At 42.5% G+C, this 25,365-nt stretch overlaps 2 protein-coding genes and 1 pseudogene across 3 annotated transcripts; all 3 read right to left on the bottom strand.

Moving 5' to 3' along the window:
* Positions 1-1,180: 1,180 nt before the first annotated feature.
* On the bottom strand, positions 1,181-7,134 carry LOC306794308 (retinol dehydrogenase 12; the record flags this gene model as incomplete). Its single annotated transcript, XM_079292344.1, has 7 exons — positions 1,181-1,283; positions 1,473-1,665; positions 2,149-2,358; positions 4,095-4,199; positions 4,497-4,652; positions 6,427-6,542; positions 7,121-7,134. 7 exons carry the CDS (start codon positions 7,132-7,134, stop codon positions 1,181-1,183), a joined length of 897 nt encoding a protein of 298 aa, XP_079148470.1.
* Positions 7,135-7,967: 833 nt separating this feature from the next.
* LOC306794307 (retinol dehydrogenase 12-like) lies at positions 7,968-11,613 on the bottom strand (annotated as a pseudogene). The gene is made up of 5 exons: positions 11,577-11,613; positions 10,042-10,197; positions 9,518-9,727; positions 8,810-9,004; positions 7,968-8,121 (listed from the first exon to the last, which is right to left on the bottom strand). The product of its transcript is annotated as a retinol dehydrogenase 12-like (transcript).
* A 490-nt stretch (positions 11,614-12,103) lies between these two features.
* On the bottom strand, positions 12,104-24,358 carry tnfrsf11a (tumor necrosis factor receptor superfamily, member 11a, NFKB activator). The gene is made up of 10 exons (XM_079291720.1): positions 24,104-24,358; positions 19,954-20,032; positions 19,426-19,551; positions 19,190-19,336; positions 19,020-19,110; positions 18,530-18,606; positions 18,223-18,330; positions 18,022-18,071; positions 16,866-17,808; positions 12,104-13,669 (listed from the first exon to the last, which is right to left on the bottom strand). The coding sequence occupies exons 1-10, from the start codon at positions 24,176-24,178 to the stop codon at positions 13,386-13,388; spliced, it is 1,980 nt and encodes a 659-aa protein (XP_079147846.1). The 5' UTR covers positions 24,179-24,358; the 3' UTR covers positions 12,104-13,385.
* Positions 24,359-25,365: the final 1,007 nt, after the last annotated feature.

The raw sequence follows: 25,365 nt of genomic DNA, 5'->3' as shown, positions 1-25,365 counted from the left end.
TATCTGTAAACTTTATAATTTAATAGTTGTGATGATTTAATTTGATAACATTATGGTTCATTTTCTTGTTCGATCCTTGGCTGCATATGAAACTTCAGACTGTATGATTGTGTCACAGCTGTGGGATCGGTCTTACTAACTAACGAAGAACAGTATTTCCATATAGTCAGGTAAGTACGAATATTTGTCAATTTACTAGAATAAAAGTAAGAAATGTTTTTCAAATTAGAGTGACAGTATTTCTGGACACAGGACAGCAGACTGGTGGGATATTGCCGTTTGGTGAGTTTAAACCATTACAGGCTAGTACACACATTGCTTTGAGGGAGCGTTGGTCCTTGACTCCTTGTTACCACTCCTCTTGCTCATGCCACACTCCTTTAGTCCTAAATACTCCGTCATGTGATTTGGATTAAAATACCGTTTAGAATCCTGGCATTTGCTCTTGATCTGTGTTTCTTAATCTACTAATTCTACAGTACAAGTCCCTCACTCACAGTAATACTCACGTCCAGCAAAATACAAGTATGTGTGCTGCAGTCTACTGCAAAAGGATTCCAACATTACTTTTTTACATTTGTCATTTTAATGAATCGACCATGGAGTGAGTCACATTGCAATTCATTCATCTGTTTGGGTGGCATGTCACCTACCTAATCTCTGCTAACTCCCAAAGGTTAAAGTTATCCCAGTGTCACATTACTGCTCCTTAAACAGCTCACTCAGAACTCAGGTATTCAGTCATTTAACTTAACTTTAGGTAAAAGTCAAACAAGCAGAACTTTGCAATATGTTTGCCAGTCCAGTTTAATTTTTACATATAGTACATTTTCGTCACATTAACGCCTTTCAACATCTTTACAAGCTAACAAGATAAAACAGCGACTGCATTTAAGATACAAAACTGTCGAAACAAAGAATGCCCACATGGGTCAGTAAAAGTACAAAAAGACAGTTTTGTCATGCAACCTTTGATAAATACAATTTGACAAAATTGTCATTTTGATATTTATACAAAATAAAAGAGCTCTGACTTTTGAACTGTTCTGTACTTTGAGTTATAAAAAGCACCTGTTTCACATCAGCAACATGAATGCCTATATAAAAGTGCGTAAAAGTGCTCTTTAACAGATGATACACAGCATACAATGTCCTTTCACTGCGGTTCATTTAACACCGTTCACTGCCAGGTGATGCCGAGCATGTTGCAGCTGACCTCCCACAGTTTCTGGGCCAAGTCTTCATCAGAAGCCGTCCTTGAGCACCCAGCAGGAGCGCAGTCACTGTCCGGGACAGAGAACGACCATTACACTCTGATCTGTGTTTGTTTCTCATATAAGAATAAAACACATTAACCCTCAGCTACTAACAGTTTACCCTTTTGTTACTCAGCAGGTACTGTGCAGCATGAAGTCTGAACTCTGAGAGATCTTGCATAACCAATTGCAGGTTTGTTGAAGTACTGTGTGTACCTGAAGTACCCTCCACTCTGGCTGTCCAGGCCTGGCTCCACAGCACAGTAGATGGTGGTCTGTGCTCCCTCCAGTGTTGTCTTGGTGAAAACCCTGAAGATCTTCACTGCCACTTGGACACATTGGTGCTGGTGTCTCCACAGGTCAGACTGCACCACCCCCGGGTGCAGGGAGAACACGCTCACCCCTGTACCTGCAACACGTATACGTACGTAATGCCATGTTTACACATGCAAACAAGTTTGTCGATGTTATTGTCATTTGTGCACACCGATATGATTTTGCATACAATTTACACATTTCTTTGCAAAATAGGCTTCTTCCTTGTTGTTGTATTTGTTCTTTCTTTTTTATGCATTATGTCTTTGAATTCAAATCCCAATGAACTTTTGACAGCTGTACTCCAGAATCAACCATTAGACTGTAGGGTTGTCATTCTCTGCCATTAAGCAAACGGAAGAACAATGGATTGAGACAATAAAATAATTAATTTCTAATGAAATTCAAATCATATGTCATTGCTGCACTTCCTCAGAATGAGAAAAGACAATTACTGTGCAAGTGATGGTACGTTAGGACTTGGTTACATCAGTCTTTTCTTATGTAAAACTAAATACAATGCTACTTTCTGATTCATCTTTCTCAGCAACAACTGCGAAGGCTTTCACCACCTCACCTCGTAACCGCTTGGCAAGTGAGCGTGCAAAGAGGACGTTCGCCAGTTTGCTCTGCCCATAGGCCTTCATGGTATCGTAACTCCTCTCACTGTTGATGTCATCCAGTCGAATTCCAGTCCAAGTGTGGGCCACCGATGCCACGACGACGATACGGGCAGGAGCTGAGCGCTCGATGAGGTCCAGCAGCAGGTAAGTCAACAGGAAATGACCTGCGGAAAGTCATGAGACACAAACTTAGAGGCTATTGTCCTCTGCTACCCAAACAGACTTTCATTTTCACCGTACTGTTGCTATAATGACATTAGGAGCCCGGGTGTGTCTCTTTCCCTCTGTGGTGGTCTTTGTCCCTCCTTGTAAGACTCTCTTTCTTGCAATGAGCTTACTCACTCTCTATTCATAGATTTAAGGGCAAACATGATGGTATTGCTGCAGGTTTACTGTGTGATGTTCTTGTGGTTCCATGTGATGCCGTAGTCAACATACAGTAGCACTTACTATGCTAATGAGCTCATTAGCAACCCTGACGTAAACAACATGTTGATTGATGTTCTTCATTTACAATAAGTGGGAACTAGAAGGCAAAGACATTTCGCCTACATTTGTTATTCAAGCAGCCTCATTATAAGCTGTATGAATGGAAATCACCATGTGTTGCAAGTCAAAAGTCAAAATGATCTTAGGAAAGTTTTATGTGATCAACAACTGTATCATGAGCCCAGATCTCGGTGGGGGGGGACACGGCTCTCTAAATATTTCGAACATGTGAATTTGTCTCCCCCAAATGAAACATGAAAGTAGCAGAGGACTTCTATTTGTGGAAAACCGCGAGAACAATACCTCCGCTAAAGTAGGGGACAGTAACCTCAAAAGCAATGGTTGTAATCTAAGGTAAAACAGAAAGAAGTAGAAGCGTTGTTGAGGCTCCGCTTCGACAGATGCAGAACGCTGGCCTTTGCTGCAGGAGGTCTGAGGGAGGACTGAGTAAACAGGGCAAGCTCTGCTCTAATACAGCTGCAGATTAGCGGGAAAAACATCAACCAAAAAAACGGAATTATAGTCCGTCAACTACAATGGAGAATTAAAAATATTCTTTCAAAATATTCTTTAAAATATTAATGAAGTCAAAACATTGAGAAAAAGTTGTAATACTTCAAGTAAAATCAGAATAGAATAGGTTGTTTCCAATCATAAGTACATATATTAGCATTTTCTTATGGTACTGCTTCCTGTACGCATTTTGAAAGTTTTGCTGCATCGTGGTGTCTGTGACGGTGTGTTTGCGGCCCACTGAGAGGTCATAGTATCATAAACAGTCATACTATAGTTCGTCATAAAAATGTCAAAGTATAGTATGTCATAAAATGTAAAAAAAGTCATAGTATAGTATGCCGTGAAGCTTAAAGTATACTTTGTCATAAAAAGTCATGTTATAGTGTGCCCTAAAAAAAAGTTATTAAAAAGTAATAGTTATGTATTATTTATATATGTCCGCATGCATGTGTGTGTGACTGTGTGTGACTGTGTGTGTGTGTGTGTCTGCATATGTGTGTGGGTGACCATGTTCGAGCACAGACTGTTCTTCTCTGCCTGTGCCAAAAATACCACCGAGGCAAAGATAATTAGGAAGGAAGCCATGAGTCAATGCAGGGAAAACACTGACAGCTGAAGAAAACAGCAACTCTGGTTCATTTTCCTGGCTGACATGTTAGCCAGCTTGGTTGTACATGTGTCCAATGGCTTTTTTTAATACAGCGTAATGTGGGTTATAATATTTGAACCTTGTTTAGCAGGAAAAGCCCTCCTACCACTGTGTAATCATGTTAATAAATCACTCAAAGATTTGACTGCCAGCTGTTTATGTTACAGCAATTACAGAGACTCGCCGACAGACATCACAGCCAACCGAACCACTTCCCTGAATTGTATGCCTTTCACTATGACTTACCCAAATGATTGACACCTAACTGCATTTCAAAGCCGTCAACAGTCTTGGAGTAGGGACACATCATCACGCCTGCATTGTTTATCAGAATATTCACTTGTTTCTCCTCTGAAAAGATTCCACACAAACACAAAAGAAGTTAGCGTTAGTAATAACTCCCCATGAGTATGTTAAATAAGTGGCATGAATGCAAGGGGTGTTTGGTAAGCATTTAGCGCTTTTTACAGTTGGCCTCTCATTAACCCATGTGCAGACGCATCAATGGTCGAAGAAGCTGCCATGAAAAAGCACAACCAGGAGTTATTCAAGTCTCTCTCCATTGCTCGCAGACATGTGGACAGCAAGAGCCAGGGATCGACCCACGAACCGTGCCATTCGTAAAGACATCGGTGGTCAGTTTCCTACCTTTGTTGATGAGCTCAGCAAACGCTCGAATGGACTTAGTGTCAGAGAGATCCAGTTTCCTGATGACCACATTCTCATTTCCTGTGTCTTCCAAAATCTCCGTGCGGGCCTCCTCTGCCCTCTCCGGGTCTCTGCACGCCATGATGATGCGTGCGCCTGAAAAACAAGAGTCGCAGGTCACACGACTTATGAGGATAATGTTCTCCCACAGTGTGAAGAAACACAGCTCAGCTGAACTCTGAACTTTGAATTCATTAATTGCTCCTGTGAGCTGAGCTGAGCATTGCTCATTTGCGCACACACACAAAGCTAACTACGTCACTCAAGGGGGAAGTGCGTCCTGTAAATCTGTACTTTTGAGATCATCCTCTAAATGTTTTCTAAGCCCTCATTCAGCATCTCATTTAGCCAGGTGCTCCACTCTCATGAACACAAGACCCTCTCAACTGTGTCATTCTCGTCTCTGACGCAAATGACGGTGCATTCTCCTTAATGAGCAGAGAAAAGGGGCTTTGAGGACACACGCACACACTCTGTCACCCACAATGCATGCACACACAAACTAACAAACAGAAAGACAACTCCCCCACCACACACACACACACACACACACACACACACACACACAATAACACACAAAATAGCTGCTGTGCCCACCAATTATGGAAGAGGAGAGCCATTAATCAGTTGGAGCGTTGCGTCTGTATCCCATCACAGTGTCTTTGTTCACCCTTGCTGTTCCCATGTCGGAAAACCCAATTGTTCCCTCATTTCCCTGGTGGCCAAGTTCACTCAATTCAATCGTAAACAAATGTGCGAATGGAAGGTTATGATGAGTCAACTTAAAGATCACCCAGCAGATGATACACAGTGTTACTGAGGCTTAAGTCAAAATGCAAATAATGACTTAAGTCAAACCTGATCCTATTTTGTGTGTTCAGATTCAATAATATGTACATTTTACTTTGTCTACATGGTAAATGAGAAACAAATAAATGATTAAAAGGGTTGGGTTTGTCCTGATACAGTACCCCAAGGACCCACCTTCTGATATGAATCCTCACAAATCTAATCATGTTGTCATCGTGTCATTGTATAATCCAATTCAATGAAAAATGATCCAGTAATTTGACAGGGAATTATCCAGGAAAGAATTATTATTTTCCTCTGGCAGTCATGGTTCGTTTTTCTCACATTATTCTGTGTTTATCTTCATTCCTTGATTTTATTTTACTTCAAAACATCTTTGAACTAAATAAAACAAATTCACACAAATGCACAGCGGCAGATGTTAAAAAGGAGGGAGATGCCACGCAGAGCCTTTCAAGTGCAAACAAATGTCAATTAAAAAAAAATCACGGATGCAGAACCACTTTTTAATCACTCATTCTGCATGTGTGTGTGTGTGTGTGTGTGTGTGTGTGTGTGTGTGTGTGTGTGTGTGTGTGTGTGTGTGTGTGTGTGTGTGTGTGTGTGCACCCTCCAATCTCTCTTTGTTGCCTGTCTGGCTCCAGACCCTCACAATGCTCCCTCTGTCCTGTCCACACATGGTAAAGTGTGAAGCAAGATGTTCATTTTGGATATCTCTTTTCCATCTGCCCTTCATTTCGGTCTTGGAATATGCAAGAAGTTCAGGTATTCTGAACTCACAAAACCAGTTGATACACAGCCTTATAGTCCCACCAAAACATGAACAGCAGAAGCACATTGAATAAGCACACAAGTATGATTAAACCTGATTCTTTGGTGGAGGGCACAGTCAAAGATCACGCCTTATAGCTTGAAACAACCGAACGCATTAGAGGTGCTTAATTCCAGGGAAAAGAGTGGAATGTCTAAAGCACAGTTTGGTAGATAAAATCTAAAGAAGCAGGTACACAATAACGAGCCAGAAATAGACTGAGGCAGATGGGGATAGACAGTAGGCTACCTCTTCTCGCCAGGTCCCTGGCCGTTTCTTTTCCAATACCAGTGTTGGCTCCGGTGACCATGACCGTTTTCCCATCCAACCTCTCCTCAGATGACCAGCGGTGGCAGCACACACTCCTGAACAACACACAACAATCACAGACACCTTCATCACAAGTACTACTTCCAATCGCCACTGCTGCTGCTGCTGCTGTCAGTAACGCACTTTGTCACACAGTCATTCTGGAACTTGATCCTTTGTGGAATTTTCCATCGAAGAGAAGCGAAGAGAAGAGACGTGAATATGTTAATAGGGAAATCAATCATGCGAAACATGATCCATAATTTGATGATTACAGGGACTGATTGACTTTTGTTACATTTAAAGCACATACTTATCTATGTTTTCTAAATCCTGTATAGGCAATCTGTATTTACACCCCCTGAATATGATTATGATGTGAAAAAACCTGACTATACACTCCTATAAGAATAGAAGAACATATTCAGTTTAAACTCAGTTTCACAGTGAGCAAAAAGCAAATCAGACTGGTTTCCATTTACTCATGACTAATGCATACTAATGATTTACAAGCAAAGAAATACGCTCCGGATCGACGCAAATTACACGTTTAATCAGATCCAAATCTGCCGGCACGGTGGAATCTAATGACTTTAAAATGACGAGGGTTCCTGTTAATAACGAAGCCACCAACCTGACGTGGTGCATGTTTTCCTACCTGCAGTTCATTCTGCAACAGATTCCCAACTCAGGACCAGTGAGCCACTTCAGCAAGAAATGAATTTACCTCCTGAATTCAGTCCTCCCACCGTGTCATCTCTGCCCACCCCCGCCGCGTTGCTCCGTGACAAATAACACGGCTGGGCCAATCAGGCGCGAGCTGACGCTTTAATTGATGAGCAAGTTGTAGACTGTGAAACAGCCGGCCGCCGCTGACAGAGGGACTCAAGTTACGGCGCGCGCTGTCACCGGAGAGTGGTGGGAAATCTATTCTGCCCAAAGAATTTTGTTTTTTTCCACCACTACTATGTGACACCAGTAAGCTTATAGAAAGTGCAAACATAAAACAGCCCCCATAGGTAATTAATGCGGTCATCATGTTGTATTGCAACTTCGCTTTCTGGCCACGTGAGGTCCTCCAATATCAAACTGGACTGGGTGAGTGAGACCTTATCCTAGTCACGAGGATTTCACCCCAAAACACCCACGCATAATCTTGTTATATGTTCAATAACTCACTCGTAGGAGGGGTTCCTGACGCAACAGTGAACATTTAGAATAAACCTGCTGCTGCATGCTGACATCCTAGCTTTCCGATTCAAACATAACACACAACAACCATTAGCGGATTTGAATAGCAGTGATGTTTTTTCTTAGCAGCAGCTATGAAATTTGCTTTCTCCAACCTATTAGCATTCTCAGCCTTAATTGCCAGATTTTTACCAATCAAACTCTTTTACAATATAGATTAGGCTTGTATTAGTATCCATTTTCAGCAAATCCATAGCATTAGTATAATATTGAAAGGTAACACTGCGTGCTCATGCATAGTGCCTCATAGCATGTAGAAGAGCATAGTTAGATGTATAGGTGTATCTCCAGCGGATGCCTAGCTGTTGGCAGCTCACAGCCCACAGCTTTAAGGCGGTGCCATCATCCTGACCTGCCCTGGAGCTCTCGGCACTGGCACAGTCCCTGTAAGAAAAGGAAAGACCGAGTAATGAGCTCTTTTGTGCATAGATCTTTTTGATTGTCTTAAAGTTTTAAAATACCTTTTTAAACACCCTGTTTCTCTTTATCTAATCCTCCTCTAAAGACCCCTTTTCACAGCAAACAGTTTGTGTGCATGCTGGATCACACGGCGGTGACACTGAATCGAATGGGACCAGAACTAATTTGATCAATTGTGTTTACCCGGCTATGGCATTTCAAAAGGGCCCTTTGTAATTGTTACAGAATTAAGGAGGGACATCCTGTGAGATAAGTACATTTTGTACATTTAGCGACTGGCCTTTTGGTAGCCGTGATCGCTTTTAGATAGCTGTCGTGTAGCTGATTGACACACGTCTGCATCTAGCACCTGATAATAAGACTGTTGGTGGTGTGTTCAGGAGTTCTGCCAAGGTTCCTGCTGGCCCACAAATCTAAGCAGGTACAGGAAATACTATTAACGTTGTGACTAAATATGTTAATGACAATTACAATATCCAACATTTTGCACCGTCAAAGAAACAATGACCTCCGGTTCTTTTCACGTGTGTGTTGTGATGCTGCCTGGCGTCTTCTTTCACCTCTTAGGCGGTTTGATAAATGGCTTGGTTTGGCTGATTTGAATTGATTGGTCTCAAGTATTGCTGCTAGAGCAACAGCATTTCAGACTGACTTGTAATATCCTCCGGTGACCAGCTGGTGCTCGGGAGTGACGGCACAGTAGATGGTGGTGTATAGGCTCCCTCTGCTGGGGTCTTGAGCACGCAACCAAGCGCCTTGGATACGCTCACAAGAGGGCGCCCTCGGTGCCTTGTGATTTCAGTGTTCACCATGCCGGGGTCCACAGAGTAAGCCATCACACCTAGAGCTGTTACCAAGGGGATGCATTTCAAATGGGTTGATGTGGATGCCCCCTTCCCAAAAACACACTTTGCTTTTCGATCCCACTGTAGTGATTTGGTCAACCTGAAATGAAGAAAACCTTCAAAAGCAACCTAATAGGAGTCAAACACAAATGACATGTTGCAAGGACGTGATGATAAATGCGTGAGCTTGATATCAGAATCCTGCTACTGTAGTCATTCAACACTCATTACCATGACTGTAGAAATGATCAAATGAATGGTGAGACTGACAAACAAGGTGTGATGCAATGATGCATTCCTTAAGACCAGTGTGTTCCTCTAAACAAGTTTCTCCTTGCTCTTCTTGCCCAGAGCGGCTGTGGTTGAGGCATGAGACTCGGACACCGGCTAGAGATTCTGATCCATTTTTTACGCGAAAGTAAAAGAGACAGAGAGCCACAGAAAGATACATAAAGACAAACATACATGGTGGATAACATTGCCCTCTCTCTGCCTCTCTCACACACACACCCTACCCTCAATCCTTTTGGCCAGCTCTCTGGTAAACAGGATGTTGGCCAGCTTGCTGTGTGCGTAGGCCCTGACAGGGTGGTAGTCTTTCTCGCCGCTCAGGTTATCAAACTGGATCTTTCCCATAGTGTGAGCTAACGAGGACAAGTTGATGACCCGGGATGGGGCCGAGTGCTTCAGCAAGTCCAGCAACAGAAAGGTCAGGAAGAAATGGCCTGAAGAGGGAACAATCAAGTGAAAGTAGAGAGACAGAAGAGGAGGTAAAATAAGACGCAGAAGGAGCAAGGTAAAAATACACAAAGGATTTAGAGATTGGCTCACTGGTCATCCATTGAGTGACGGAAACAGAGCCACAAAATGAGCTGGTTGTGCTATCGCTGCGTGCTAATACTTCATTTGCTGCGATGAAAAGTAGTGATGGCAGATAGTGAAGAGTCTTCTCATCTGGAAAACAAAATATATGTTAACTCCATTACAGTCTTTCTGAAAATCTGTATTTTGTGTGTGTGTGTGTGTGCGTGCCACCCACTGCTGTAGATATTCTCAGCAAACTGGCAGATAGATTTGGTGTCAGCCAGATCCAGTTGCCTGGCGACTACTTTGGCTCCCTTTACCTCCCTCATGATGTCACGAGCAGCTTGCTCTCCTTTTGCCATGTCTCTGCATGCCAAGATCACCCGAGCACCTGCGGAGATTGACACCTCTTAATGGTGGCCGTGTGCTTGCATGTACATGCATGTCGAAATTTGAACAAAGTAAGGTGGTGAGTTTCCTTTTAAACATTTATTTTTTGTCTCAGCGTTTATATGTCTATACATGGCAGGCATTTATTGAAATACTGATTGATTGAAATCAGTGTTTGTTCATATGCTTGCGAGCATTATTTATTTAATGTAATTTGGCAGTTTAATGCTTTAGCCACCTCATATTTGTTACACTTGCATGCTTGTTACACTGTAAACAATTTCCACACAGGCACTCTCAGTCACACAGCAAGACTCATTTGTCTGTCTTTAAATGTGCGGTTTAAATGTGCTTAATTGGCTTAAATGAATGTAATGGTGAACATATATATATTTTTGTGAATTCTATTTATCTTCTTGTATGAGAAGCTTCTTACCTGATTGCTTCCATTTCTGTCGTTGCTGACACAAACTAATGTTGTCCCTCCTTCAATTGAAACGTCTCCTTTCCGACGATGTTGTCCCAAGACGACAGAGAGCTGATGTCAGCCTAGCTTTAGAGCGCACTGGGAAGTCATAATTACATGAAAGTCTCATGACTTGTTTAAAAGCCTGTTAATGTGACAAATCAATTCGACAGAACTTTTAACAGGGTTCGTTGTGAGCAATCACATGGCATGTTCTGCGAAATGTCAATAAGCCTGAGTACCAGAGAACTACTGTGTTTTTAGCGACAGTGTTATAATGCTTGCCATTTCTAAATTGAACTTCACAACCTTGAACCTCAGCAGATTGTTGGAATGTCATGTAAGCATGTATTTAAGGTTGTATCTGCTGGTCCAAGTGTTGCCAAGTGAAACAACCTTATATTCTTTGTGGTGGTTTGATTTGACCCGTTTAAGCTCCTCATATGTCCCGTATGCCAAATCATTAGCTGTGAAGTAACCAGAAACTGCATCTGCTGGGTGAAAAAATGACCATTGGTGAAATAAATCTAAGTGTCATGTGCAGAAGAGTGATTGCAGGTGAAATTGAAAACCTAGATATACAGGTGATCCTGTCAGCATTAGACCACTGTGGATTTTCTGGTGCTTTCCACAGGAAGGTCTACGTTACCACCTAAGTGTGAGCGTGTTATCCTAATTGATGATTGAGGTGACCATGACAGTTTATTTGATCCTTGATCCCCCCCCAGAGGAATTGCTTGCCTTGCTCTACTTTTCAAAGTCACGATTTTTGTCTTTTTGTCATCCTGACATACAGTCACCACTAGGGGGCAGACTGTAGCAACATGCCATGGTTAAGGACTAAGGACAGTCAAAGAGGGACTGTTTTCTCACACATGGAAGGCAGAAGAAGAAAAAAAGCTAAAATCACTTACAGTCAGGTTCTGTGTTGGCCGGGCCGCCAGGCCTCATGTAAACCATGTGAAAGCTAGTCATAACTTCCTGTTTTCACAAAAAAACCATAAAATAAGCCGAGACGAGATGCACACTTACACACACACACACGCACACAAACACACACATATAAACATACTCCTGCCGACCCAAACCAGGCCTAAATGAGTGCTGCCAGCTTCTCTCATGTGGTCTCTCTGTGCTGGCTGGTCTGACTGCTAGCTTGGTTTCCCCTCACAGCTGCTCGCCATCCACAGGCCTGATGAAAGGCTGTCTGTCTGTCTGTCTGTCTGTCTGTCTGTCTGTCTGCCTGCCTGTCTGTCTGTCTGTCAACACGGGGACAAAGACAGAGAGGCCTTGCCACATGTTTAATTAGCATTGCTTCACAAAGCTAATAGATCATCTTGAGGGGAGAAATGACTCGTTCATTGTAATTGGACGAAACCAGAATAGGAAAGTTGACAGAGAGAAACCGCAGAATGTAGGAAAGCAGCCATCCCTCGGAGGATTAGATGAAAAACGTATTTAATTTCAATCAAAATATTCTTTCAGTCATTCATTGCAATAGGTTTGATTGATATGTACATCATAATGGTACGGCTGCAAACATATGGCAAGGTTGTAATTGAACAGCTCCTTATAACTCTGACGTGCGTGGAGCCTGCTGTTAATGGCGGCACTTAGCACAGCCACACCTCAAATCATTCTTGATTCACAAACGCATCATTTTCTTTTGAAATATAAACAAACATTGATCGCGTATTTTTTGGAAATAATACATCAACAATCTACTTTGTAAAATGAATCAAAATATAAACAGGCTGACATTTTACTTTTCTTCATAAAGGCTTGCGCATTGAAACATAAAACAAAACAAACCAGTAATAACATAGCTTATCAAATGCACAGCATTTTTTTCTTCTTCGACGCACACTGCACTTGGTGCAATAAGAAGAGAATTTTAAAAAGTCGCCATACGGGATAAATAAGCATCGTACCAAAACTGGATGAGTCTCTTTACTGTAAATTAGCTTTCGTCGAACCCTGCAACCCAAAAAATGGAACATTCACTCAGTGAAATGCCAGATAGTAATGTAGCGTGTAGATTGGATGTCCACCATAAAAATATTTACTTTCATGGCTTGACTTTGTGAGCGCAATCGCAATTATTTCCACATGGTGGATATTTTGTTATGCAAGGACACTCTTGAAATCATGCAAATGTCAAATTCACTACCGTTAAAAACAGGAGTGTACAGACTTTAACCTGGGCTAGTCAATGATGGAAGGTGGGAAAAATGTACGCTGTTATATCAAGACCCTGCTGCAATTTCCATACAACAATAAAAACATGACGTTCTTCCAGTTTGAAACCTAGTTCCGCAACTAATTCCAAACAAAGTTCCCCATCTTTGTCCGGAATGGAGGGAGTTTCCATTTTAAAAAGGATGTAGATTTCCAATAAAAAAAATGAATAAAAGGCACTTTAGAGATGTCTAAGGCAAGGTTAGGTGACTAATGTATAGATCGACAGCTCCACATCATTCAAAAGTTGCTCTCTGCTCAGCTTCATTCGAAATGAAAGCCTTTCTTCTTGTACAGCAGGCAGGGATGGTACACAGATTTATGCAGGCTTTTTATCATGTAATTGGGAGCTGTTGTTACTGAGATGATCAATGTACTGTCCCGGAGGAAAGACGTAGCTCAGTCCATGGGTACTTGTCTGTATAGGAAATCAATAATGTTCTTAGACGTCTTCCTCTGACAAACAAACAGCCAGTAGTCACTTTTCACTTTGCCAGCGGCCGCTCCTCCATCACTTCCTGGACTGGCAGTGTCTCTTCTTGCAAGGTGCTTTGACTAATGGAGTCCCCTTGCGGCCTCGTGCTGCTCTGGAAAAACGGGGCCGTCTCATTGGCCTCTTCCTGGACGGGGCTCCCGAAGGCGTCGCCCTGACCCGCCCCATCACTACCGAGAGACGTCTGGCTGACGTAGACGACTATGACGTCGCCGCTGAAGTTCATCACCTGGCCGCTGGAGATAAAGGTGGTGTTGTGGCTCCCAGACACCTGACCTGTACGCAAAAAGAGGGGATTGTGAGAAGTAGAAAACACACAAGGACGTAGGCACAGGAGTGGTAACGAGATGAGAATTGGGACACTTTTTATGGGTAATATTTGGCTGGTACATACATTTTTTACTGCCTTAAAATAAAAGTAGGCTAGCGTGACAAAAGCCATGGTTTCATGACAAATAAATCAACATTTCCCACTCTAACTGGCACAGAAAATGATGGGTGGAATGACACCTTATTTGGAAATTTATAGAAATCTGTTTATATATATGGTACAGTTGTGCAAGACATGGCGTCCCCCACCCCCCCCCCCCCCCCACACACACAGATAGAGCCTTCTCTATTCATGTCAGTGAGGAAGGGACTATATCTTGGCTAACCTCAGATGACAAATGGACAGTGGGTGTAATGACCATGCAGGATGACCACAGAGAGGCCACAGCTACAAAGGCCATATCATATCCTTTCTGCCCTCAGTGTCCAGCGTGAGAAACTCAAGACCTTTGAAAACAACTCATGTGTCAAGGGTTTAAGGTTTTACAGACATGGCTGAATAAATGCAAATTCAAATGCTGTTCAACCGTTATTTCTGTGCATTAAACATACAAACTTGCGCTGATCTACTATTGTTCATCGACTGTTTGTACATGCATTCCAGCCAACCAGGTGAATGAGGAAATAAAATGGGTGCTTTTGTTTTGTAAGCCATCTTTCACCCCATTAAGCCTCTGGTTCCTATCTTATCCAGCCTCCTGTCGGAGTTTCCAGCTGACAAGACAAGCCGACCCTCAGTGACTCACAGCTCTTGCCGGTTCACACATGTGCACACACACACACACACACACACTCACAGTAAATGTAAGCAAACAGGCTCTAGCAAACACTTTAACACACACACACACACACACTGAAAAGCACACGTATCCCTATGAAGTTGCAAAAGCAGACAAACACAATCACAGTGAGTGTGTCTCAGTGTTCCCCATCTGAGAGCCTTTCCTGGAACATCAGTCTGAGAGGTCGAGCTCAAAAATATGCCAATTCACCACAACTTTGAAAACAAAGCTCTGTGGAATCCGCTTGGGTTCTTCTGTCAAGCAGATTTGTCTGGATGCCCGTCAATTGTGTGCTGAGAGGGTTTTAAAACCAAAGACTAAAGCTGAACTTGTGTACCCCTCTCCTGCTACTTTTCAGCGAAAATAACACAGTTCCGCACCAAATCGTGCTCATTTTACCAGTTTAATTCCTCGACCAGTAAAATACATCTGGGTCATTACTACAGTTAATGTGTCCTTGCACAAATGCATTCAACTCCCCAAACTGAAGCTGTTGAGAGTCCAACAGACAACTGATGTTGTATATTGTCCACCATCTAAGTGTCAACTATGTGAGACAGCTGAAATTAAATATGTTTTTTCTTACAATTATAAATAGATGCAGCATGCAGGAAATCCATTTAATCACCTGTGATTACTGCATGATGGGAAATGGTGCAATTAAAGAACCAAGTCATCAGTGAGAGTCTAAAAAAAACATTTGTGTGTCTGTGTGTGTGTTTTTTTGTTGGGTGGGCAGGGTTATAAAAGGATTACTCAAGCTGCGCACATCTTGCTTCAATTAAAGCTGTGGTCACTTTGCGCAACCCTATGGAACTCTGGGTAAACAGGAGCTTTGTAGATGGCATAGTTCAGACTGGCACACACACACACACACACACACACACTGTATGTTAGAGTGTGGTTCTGGTGGTTCACTAGCTCATCAAACACTCACATATCTCATTCCTGCTTTCTGTGTGGTCCCCCTGAATCCGGCGTCAAACTTTCAATACTGGCTTTCAGAAAACATGTTTCTTGGAAACAATCACACAATTGTTTTTTATTCATATGCTGAAATCAATCCTCTGTTATAGGTTGTGTTCAGCAATAATACCCCAGATTGAGCTAACCACTGCACTGATCAGACGGTTCTGATAATACGGATTTTATAACCAACCATAAGCACTCAGTGTTTGAGGCACAACACATAAATACCTTTCCCAGAGATTGCTGCTTTTGGCAGTGTGTAAAGTTCGCGACGAGAACAATACAAGTTCAACCGCGTGACAGTAAAACTTTCCATTAAAACCAACATGAATTGGATTGTTTTTGGTCGCCAGTCCCACCTGTTCTGCAGAAAGAGAACGCTGCTGTGTACTGTACCAAGTCACGTATGGGAATGACCCTGTGGCAATACAGTGGTGGCGACTGCCTCCACAAACACAACTGTGGTCGTCCAGCAGTCTTTGTAATGAGCCGATATCCCCAGAGCACACCACCATGGTGCATTCAGTTGTCATTGACATTGTCGAGTGGTCATAGCAAAAATATTCAGGAAATATTTATATCCACAGCATCTTGTTTGTGCCCCCAGGAGAGTTCAACAATAGCTAGACTTTCTGGGAATCAACACACAGGGGTATGGAAGCCCATTTCTACCATGGAATTCTTCTTTTTCTTTTTTTTTTTTAAAGTTCGGTAACAATAAAAGTAAAAGCACTGATGGTGAAACTAAGTGAAGATTACGAAATACTAAATCACAATGATGAGATCAACTTTCCAATTAAGAGATCAACTTCACAAGTCATGATTATGCAAAAATGAGTCGCTGTTTTGATTTTCTCTTTGACAACTTCTTTTTATGACACTTTACTATGACTTGTTATGGCATACTAAAGAATGACTTTTTATGGCATAATATACTATGAATTCTTTATGACATACCATACTATTACTTTTTTATTACTTGTTCGTGACATACTACACTATGACTTTTTTATACATGTTATACTCTGACTTTTTATACATTTGTAATGGGATACGATACTATATACTTTTTGTTGGATACTATAAAATTACTTTTATGACCGTTTCTTATGGCATACTAAACTATGACCATTTTTATACAATACTGAGTTTTTTATGGCATTTTATATGATTTACAATCACTTTATACTATGACTTTTTCTGTAACATAATATAGTGAGACCTTTTTATGGCATACATACTTTGTAATATACTACACTAAGACTTTTCATAATTTTCTTATGACATACTACATTATGACTTGTTATGTCTTATTAAGACACACTACACTAATACCCTTTGATGGCATACTATACTATGACTTTTTTATGGCATGTTACACTTTTACCCACCTGAGGTAAGCGTTGGTTCAGTCAGCTGACTATGGAGGCTCTCAGGGGAACACTCAATATCTAACTCTCCAGAAGAGAGTTTGATTCCCTTGCTATCCCCCCAGGAAAGTCCCTGGCCTTGCTCCGGGCTCGAGGGGGGCTTGTCCAGGTAGAGATCTCCAACAGACGAAGAAGTCATCAAGGGGCTGACCGAGGTCATCGCAGAGGTTCTATTGTTCTCTGTCGAGGTGGAGTCTGTGCTTGCCAGTCTGTACAATTCCTCCTGCTTTACCGGTGACCTGTCAGTCAGGTGAGGCTTGAACTCTGGTCTCATCTGAGCTTGAGACAACGGCAGGCAGAGTTCAGGAAGTGGACTCGATGGAGGGATGACGGAGGAGATGTGGAGGAGTGGAGGAGAAAGCGGGACAAGAGATGCAGCACCTGTCTCACTCTTGGACACAACTATCTTTTCTGGCTTTCCATCACCATTTTCTCCATTACTGTCTGCCCTCCCACTCCCACTTTTCTCTTCTTTCCCACTCTCATCTCCATCCAGCCCTCCGCACGAGCAGGTTCCTGGAGTCCCGGGGCTGACGGCCTGGCTACAGTCCTCATTCTCCCCTACTTCCAATGGCTCGCGGACAGGAATGACACACACACAAGAACCTGCCCAAAGAGGTGACACACTCACAACCTCCTCTTCTTCTGACACCTCCTCAGGTTCTCCAGACCCTTCGCTCTGACCCTCCATCACCGTCTTCCCCTTGGTCCCGTCTTCCTTTGTCCTTTCCCCCGTGACGGGCAGTGAGACCTTGACATCGGGAACGGATGTGGGAAAGGTGCATGGGTGCTCATCAGCGGGGCTGTGGGGGGCTTGGCAGACGAGCTTGGTCATCTCACATGGTGTATATTTGGGGCCACCTCCTAATCCTCCTCCACTGTGGTAGAGAGGGGCCAAGGTCTCCTAGAACAACAGAATCAAAGAAAGGGGCATTGTTAGTTATTTTGTTCATGAGTCGTAAGACACATGCCTACACCATGTAGTAATAGACATAAGAGCTGAATTTGTTCATTTGATAATATCTATCATAAACAATCTATTAAGCAGGTGGGATTACTTGCAATACCTTTGGCTTCAGTGTATTTCCATAGCTTTTTAACTGAAACTCCACTTTACCTGCTGTATCCTCGTCCTCTTTAGATTCTGGACACAGGATCGCAGATTTGCTAGACAAAGAAACAACATATTGGACCTTAATACTGAATAAAACCAACGTCTTCAATGTCGGACACCTTAAAAACATACATTCATGTAAATAACAAGAATGAAAGATCAAAGCTAGAGATGAACGTCGAGATTAATATGACTGTAACTTACCAGAGAGTAACTTCAGCTTGTCCTTGTAGCAGAAGAGGAGCAGGATGAGGAGACAGAGAACAGTGATGACTGACAGCACGAGAACTATAACCCAGGCGCGTGCTGCACCTGCAAGAAAAGAGGAGTTCAGAGCTCGCTGTTCTGCTCTACATAACGTCTGCCAAAGATACAAAAAGTCATAAATATCTATCAAAGATACAGATAAATCACACTAGGAAAGTGTTTCTTTATTTAGAGTGGTTGAATATGCATTGGCTCTGAACGGTGGCAGTCTGCAGTGATTGTGTCAATGTCTTCCCCGTCTTACCAGAGGCAGGTGGTCCACACACTGCATCAGCCTGAGCGCTGCCTGGCTGTGTTTCACGCCTGTCCTCAGCCTTACAACTAGACGAGAGGGTTAAATCACAAAAACACAGAGTCAGGGGGAATGTTTGACCAACTGGACTGACTTGTTGTTGTTGTTGTTGTTTTTCCCTCTACATTTTTACAAGCCAACCTGAAAGCCTTTACGGATGAAGCTGCAATGACGAAAGACAGAAAAAGGAACAGATGGAGAGAAAAACTAAATTCTCCCTCCCTCTCTCCATCCTCATCATCATCATTACGGATCCGGCCGGCAGTGGAAGCTGGTATCTGATCCAGGGTTTCAGGGGAAGTGCTGTGTGAGTGTTACTCATAACAGCTGGTTGGTGGTGAGGCATACAACTACCCAATTGCATTTTCCCTTCATGATTCCAGGCTAAAAACCTGTGTTTGTTTGTGTGTGTGTGTGTGTGTGTGTGCATTTAAACACTCACTTAGTCCATTGTTTGCATTGTTCGGCACTTTTGTCAGCAGAGAAGAAGCCTTTCTTACATGCGGCACATGTCTTCCTTCCATTAGTGGACTCTGGAATTCATAACACATTTTAGCATAGCTCTCTGAGTGACACTCTTAGCTGCTGTTCTTTTGTGTTCATGTGTCTTACCGAGGTCCAACTCGAGTCCATATCCAGCACTGCAGTTGGGTATCTTCTCACAGTACTCACAGTTGATGGGGTAGCATTGGAGGCCGGAAAGGCAGCGACACGGCTCCTCTGCCACCGGGTTTTCAGGCCTCTCCATAAAACCCTTACCTTGTAGTCAACGGCAAGAGTATATTAGTGCAACGCTAGGTCCAAATCCTCGAAAAGGAATGGTCATGTGTGTTACATCTGGTACTGACCTTGGTCACAGAGCTTCTGCTGAAGACAGCGCACGTTTTCAGTCCAGCCAGGCTGGTATTCACCCCGATTACATTTAATACATATGGTCGGTTGGGAATGGGTGCAGAAGGAAAACACACGGAAGCCTAACCAAAAAGAAAAAAACCAGAGGAAGAAAGACAGAGGGAGTTACCAACCCGTACATAATCACATAACCACTAAAAACCTAATGGAAGAAGAGAAAAGAAGAACGAAATTGCTCCTTTCCTCTTCAAATGAATGGGTATACTACTAGTGGACCAAATGTCAACGCAATTGCTGTGTATGTGTGTGGTTGTGAAAACACATGTGTACGTCAGCCATTTTTAGCCGAGATGTTCCTTTTTTTAAACATTCTTCCTCTTTTGATTTTGGATCTTTGTGAATGGAAATCTATTTTTATTGTATGATGTGTGTGTGTGTGTGTGTGTGTGTGTGTGTGTGTGTGTGTGTGTGTGTGTGTGTGTGTGTGTGTGTGTGTGTGTGTGTGTGTGTGTGTGTGCTATTACCTGGTTCACACTTCTTGCAGCATCTGGAGCCTCTTAAATAATGTGTTTCGTTACACTGGAGAGATTTGGAAACCGCATTCTAAAAAAAAAATCAGGACATAAAATTAGTTTTCTGTTATTTTGAGCAAGTTTAGATTTATACGTGACAGGAAACAAAATAGTTGTATGTCCTTTAACAACACATATATATTTACAGGAGATGACCAAATTATATCATGAACATAGATCTTTCTTCAGTGCTTTTCTTCCTAAATGCATGCCACACTTTTCTATTGCAATCCTTCTCCTTCCGCAGTTCATCTTTCAAATCCACATGTGATATTTTCAGATGGCGGTGAGTAATGAGAGGAAGAGGATGGTTAAATATCTCCAAGTCCAAGACATGCCCAGGCATTCTTTCCATCCTCTCAGAAGCACCTGACCACAGCACAGCACACCCTCCAAACCTGCAAACCAAACCCCAATAGCAAGCAGTCACACAAGGAGAACCAACTGGAACTGAATGCAATCCACTCCAGTCGGCTAGAAATAAATTAAAAAAACACTTGGCTGCAGATATTCTCCTGATCCCCACGAGTGAGCTGTTAAAGGACAATCACCCTGTTTTTTGGCAGGATTGGTCAACTTGCTCAGTAAATGGTGAGAATAAAAACAAATCTTAAAGCAGCATTAAGGTAAACGGTGAATTCATTCTATCCGAACTTGATATAATGCTAAGTCATTCCTATGGAGTGCATAGAGCCTTAGTTGCAAGGAACATGGAAGTTAACAGTAAAACAATAAATGGGAACTCTGATCAAATTAGGCCACAAAGATAAGCCGTGCAGGCTCTCACATATATTGTACACATGCTCCAGCCAACCTAAATTAGGGGCCGGTCAACTCCTAGCCACATTGCTGAATTAGAGAATCTGGCTGTTATGACAGAAACGATGCCAAAGCCACAGTGTCTATATATAAATGTAAAACAAATACAACCTATAGGCCTGACTGCACTTGACCTGGGATCAACCTTCTACTCTTTGCTCACTCAGCCCTTCTGAAAGCTTCTTTTTTCCCATGAAATGATACAGTAATTCAGTCATTCATTCTGCACTCGAAAGAAACGCTGGTGCTGCAGAGGTACAGTTCAGTGAAATGTGATAAACCTCAACCTTCATAAGTCAGTCTGTCATCACACTCATCAATCTTTTCTTTCCAACAGTGCCTCTGACTGTACCGGTAACTCAAATGTCAACCTTCTTAAAATAATGACACTTACTTTAGAAAAAAAATCGTTCCATGTTAAAATCTTAAGAAGCACAATAATATTAGATGAGATCGGAAAATGAGGTGATCTAACTCTAACATTGTCTTTCACACCCCGTCCTCTTTCCCTCTCTTCCTCACACCTCCACGTTAAACTCTGTTTCGTCTCAGTGTCTGTCTGTCCGGCCCCAGGCTTCAACAGCACACCAAACAGCACTGAAGCATTTAATTACCTCCATTATGCCTCTCGCACATCAGCCGGTCTTTGTTTTAGAATCTAACCAGAGGGATCGTGATGCACAGCGCTCGCAGCTCAGACCGCAGCACTAACTAGCACCATGTGCTGCAGCAGACAGAGGTGACGGAAGTAGGAAAGGTTCCCATGCTGAGACGTTCATGTAGATATAGGTGGATGGATAGACAGACAGAGATGTGGAGACACAAAAAGCCAGTGGTGGTCAATCCGTACAACTGGCACACAGAGCACAGGAAGTCAATAGAATGCTGGGAATTGTGTTTTTGTTACCGCCACATCTAAATATTGGGTGTCAGTTATGCGAGGCAGTATGTTTCTACTCACTAAATATATATGTAAGAGGAAAAGAGCTGATCCACCCTTTATGATTATAGGTTGTGATGACTGTCGAGATAGAATATCCAACCTCAACGCTAACTTCATCGAGGGATTCGAGGATACACGTGTGTTGTGTGGGTCTAACAGGAAGTGTGAAGAAAGAGATGAGGGAGGTGAAAGGGGAAATAGTCAGTGGGGTAATACCATGTGAGCATATTATCCCAGCAGTTGTGCACACAGGAGTGTGATGCAGAGTGCATTCCATTTGCAGTCAGAACTACAAGAGAATTTGCATAACGGCCACGGCAGCCGTTGGCATCGATCCAAGATACTTATCTTTATCCAGCATCACCTGATCCGTGATAAAGTGGTGTAAAAGCATAATACACAATTTAATATTTGTACAATGTTTGCACTTGTGATTAATTCTTTTAAAAAAAGGCATCGGAAACAAATCCTTTGAATTGCCAACTGCAAAATCAGGATATTTAAAAGAATCTCCCGACAAGAACGTTCAAAACTTTCACCATGTATGAGCATCTAGAAGACAGAGCGAGTTATTACTCGAGTAATAACCAAACACAGTTTGCATCGTCTTATCTTAAAAACTGGTTGTGATTTTCAGTAGAAGCTTGGTATCAAGCGACACAACGAAAGACAGCTCAATGTCCAAGGAAGAACTATTCTAATCGAATAATGTCTCCACACAAAGCTCTATTGTCACACAATACTGCACGCTTTTGTTATCAATTGGATGTCTCTGTTGCTTGTATAGTTGAATCAAGTTTGGATCTGCAGGCCTGAGGCAATGTTGTGTTATTGCTCAAGCATGATTACTGATGTGACGGTGGCTGGATGGATGGATGGATGGAGCTACAGGGGGGGTGAGGAAAAAAAAAAAGCTCCTGATGGATTAAATGATTACAATGAAGAAGGGTTGCTGGTTGAATATTAGATGTGGGGAGTTGTGAAAGAGGTAGTGAGAGATTGCTGATGGGCAATCAAATGAAAGATGCTCAGATGCAGGAGCCGTGAGTAGGCAAATAAATGGATCCACCAAAGCTCAGTTTATTCATAATGTATTGACTTTTAAGCTCTCGACATCTTGAAGTCATCTTGTGTTGCTCAATGTTACACAGTTTGAAATGGATTTGGAATAGACTGGATGAAGTGGTTGAAAACCAAGAGAATGAAGGGGAATTCTTTGGGGATACTGTGAGTCAGTAATGGCAAAACCATGGTGAGAACAAACCAAAGCCAAAGGTTTGCAGTGTCACCTTAAAACGCAGATGAAAAACATTTCTTCCCTTCCACACACAGACTCGTTTTTCCAGCTGTTATGCTCTTGTTGCCACTACTTGAACAAATGAGACTTTGAATTAGAGACACATCTTTCTTCTGTGCTATTGGATCTCTGTGTGGACAAGATGCAGTGCCCTGCTTGTAGCGCCATCTCTTGCGACACATTTCGGTGTAGAGAAGAAAAAGCGCGCCTGTTCCAGTCAAAGTCATAACGATGCTGGTTTACGGTAACACAGGCAAACAGGCAGTGGCAGATCACTGGTGCCCTGCAGTCCCACCACTGCGACCACATCTTAGAAACTACTTCCACCTGGACAGAGTTAGCTGCTTGGACTAAACAACAACATGGACAACGACGTGCCATGGGCCATTCACTTTTATTTGTACTCAAATTAAACTGTGGTAGTGGATGAACTCGGGCATTACGCATGATGTCGAGATGCAGCGAAAGTTTGTGATACAATACAAACAAGACAATTATAATTTGCATGATGTATTAAACTGCCGATATCATTATGGCGACAGTGACTGCGAAACATAATATGTTTTTGTTCCAGTGGCAACCCTTCTGGATCGCTGTAGGACCCTTGTTGCTCTCTGTCAGAGCTGAATAGGTTCTTGATGAGCCATTTGCCCAGCGCGAGATAACACTTGGTAGAGGGACAAGATCATCCAGTTGCCAAAGGCTTTTTTTTTTTGCGGTCAGAGCAGACGAGGTGGACTCAACCCAAAAACAACCGTTTCCAGTCAGTGTAAAAAATCAACTCCCCTCTTTCTCCCGTTGACCAGTTCATACGACATATGATCTGATGACACATATTCTGGTTTACTGGTACATACCTCCTTCTCCATCTACTCAGCATGCTTTTCAGAATTAAGTACATTTCCATCTCCTAAAACGCAGTGCTTAGGATACAGAGTATACAATAAAGGAAGTATCAACTCTCTTGACTATTAAATGCATGCCGTCATTTTGTTATCAGGTAACTTTAAACCGTATATTTAATACAAGAAGTGTGTTTTTACCTGTGCGTAAAAGGCGACGAGGACGCACGTTATCCAGCCTCGGACGATCCAACTTGCAGACATGTTCGATCTCATCTCTGCTGGTTAATTGAGACTACTTCTGAGGCAAACTTCTCAGCCAAGATGACGACTCTTCTTCTTCTTCTTCTTCAGATGAACTCACAGGAAATCACCTTTTCTTGCGCGCGGGACCTCCACACCGTCTCATAGGGCATTATTGCACCTTCATTCATTAGGCAGCTGCAGTTACCACCTTTCTTCTCATCCTTCTGCTGTCAGCCACGCGTTGTGGAGTAAGCTGCATGCAACAGCTTGTAAAAACGGACTTACTGACTGAGGGAGGGAGGGAACTCCTCCCACGTTGCCATACTGCGTGTCAAAAAAAAAAGTTCACTCCCACTCTTCTCTCCTATACCTCCAAGCACAGATCTGATCCTCTGAATGAATGCATATGTGACAGTTAGTGTGTCTGATAGCTCTCAATGATGCATGAGATTATCATTGAACCAATAAACACTGGCATTAGAAACACTGTCAGTGATGACCAACTTGAATGTTTAGCTGTGCCACAGCCTGCATGCCTTATTTATTTCTCAAGTAGCACTTCTCATGCGATTGGCCAAACAAGTTATGTTATGACCTCACGGAAGAGATGAATACAGATGACCACACACACTTGAGCAATAGCATGTGGTCATTCTAGAGGAGAGTGGGCAGCGTAGTTATGGCAGCCTGGGTCCTGGAACAGCCATGTACATTTCTGCAGTCTGAAAAAGACGTTCATTTTAGAGCACTGTGACCGCCCCCAGGGCCCAAAGAGAGCCCACATTTGCATGGCAGCTTAGACCCAGCCTACCTTGGCAAGGGAAAAAGGGGAGCTTTGAGAGAGTGGAGAAAATGTTCTCTTCAACTTGACAGTTATGCAAATATGAAATTGCATGTGAAGACCCTGAATGGATAAAACAGGGTTGGTCGGCATGAGAGGGAAGGAGAGGTGAACAACAACAAAAGGGCACGCAAAGAAATGAAGCAATCTATATTAATTGGTAAGAGTTATGAAACTGAAAAGAGAATAGAAGAAAAAAAGAGACAAAAGTGTCTGTTTTAAAGTACTCGTTGCATTTAGTGATATTCCAGAAGTTTAACAATAAGCACAAATTATGACTAAAAGTGACCAATGACTCATGTCAAATTGAGGTATGTAGAGGAAAACCTTGAACTCATAAGCAGTTCAATCGAGGGAGAAAGAGGAAGAATAATGA

The sequence above is a fragment of the Melanostigma gelatinosum genome (assembly GCF_949748355.1).
Source record: "Melanostigma gelatinosum genome assembly, chromosome: 20".
Lineage (NCBI taxonomy): Eukaryota > Metazoa > Chordata > Actinopteri > Perciformes > Zoarcidae > Melanostigma > Melanostigma gelatinosum.
The sequence above is the reverse complement of the archived record's forward strand: the minus strand, read 5'-3'. Positions and strand labels throughout refer to the sequence as shown.

Excerpts from the sequence above, each read along its gene's own strand:
- tnfrsf11a (XM_079291720.1), bottom strand. The coding sequence starts at position 24,178 with ATGAGATCGAACATGTCTGCAAGTTGGATCGTCCGAGGCTGGATAACG. Across the intron at positions 18,331-18,529 it reads GTGTGGACCACCTGCCTCTG|GTGCAGCACGCGCCTGGGTT; the intron begins GTAAGACGGGGA and ends CTTTTCTTGCAG. Across the intron at positions 13,670-16,865 it reads TGAACCAACGCTTACCTCAG|GTCAGGTGTCTGGGAGCCAC; the intron begins GTGGGTAAAAGT and ends TTTTGCGTACAG.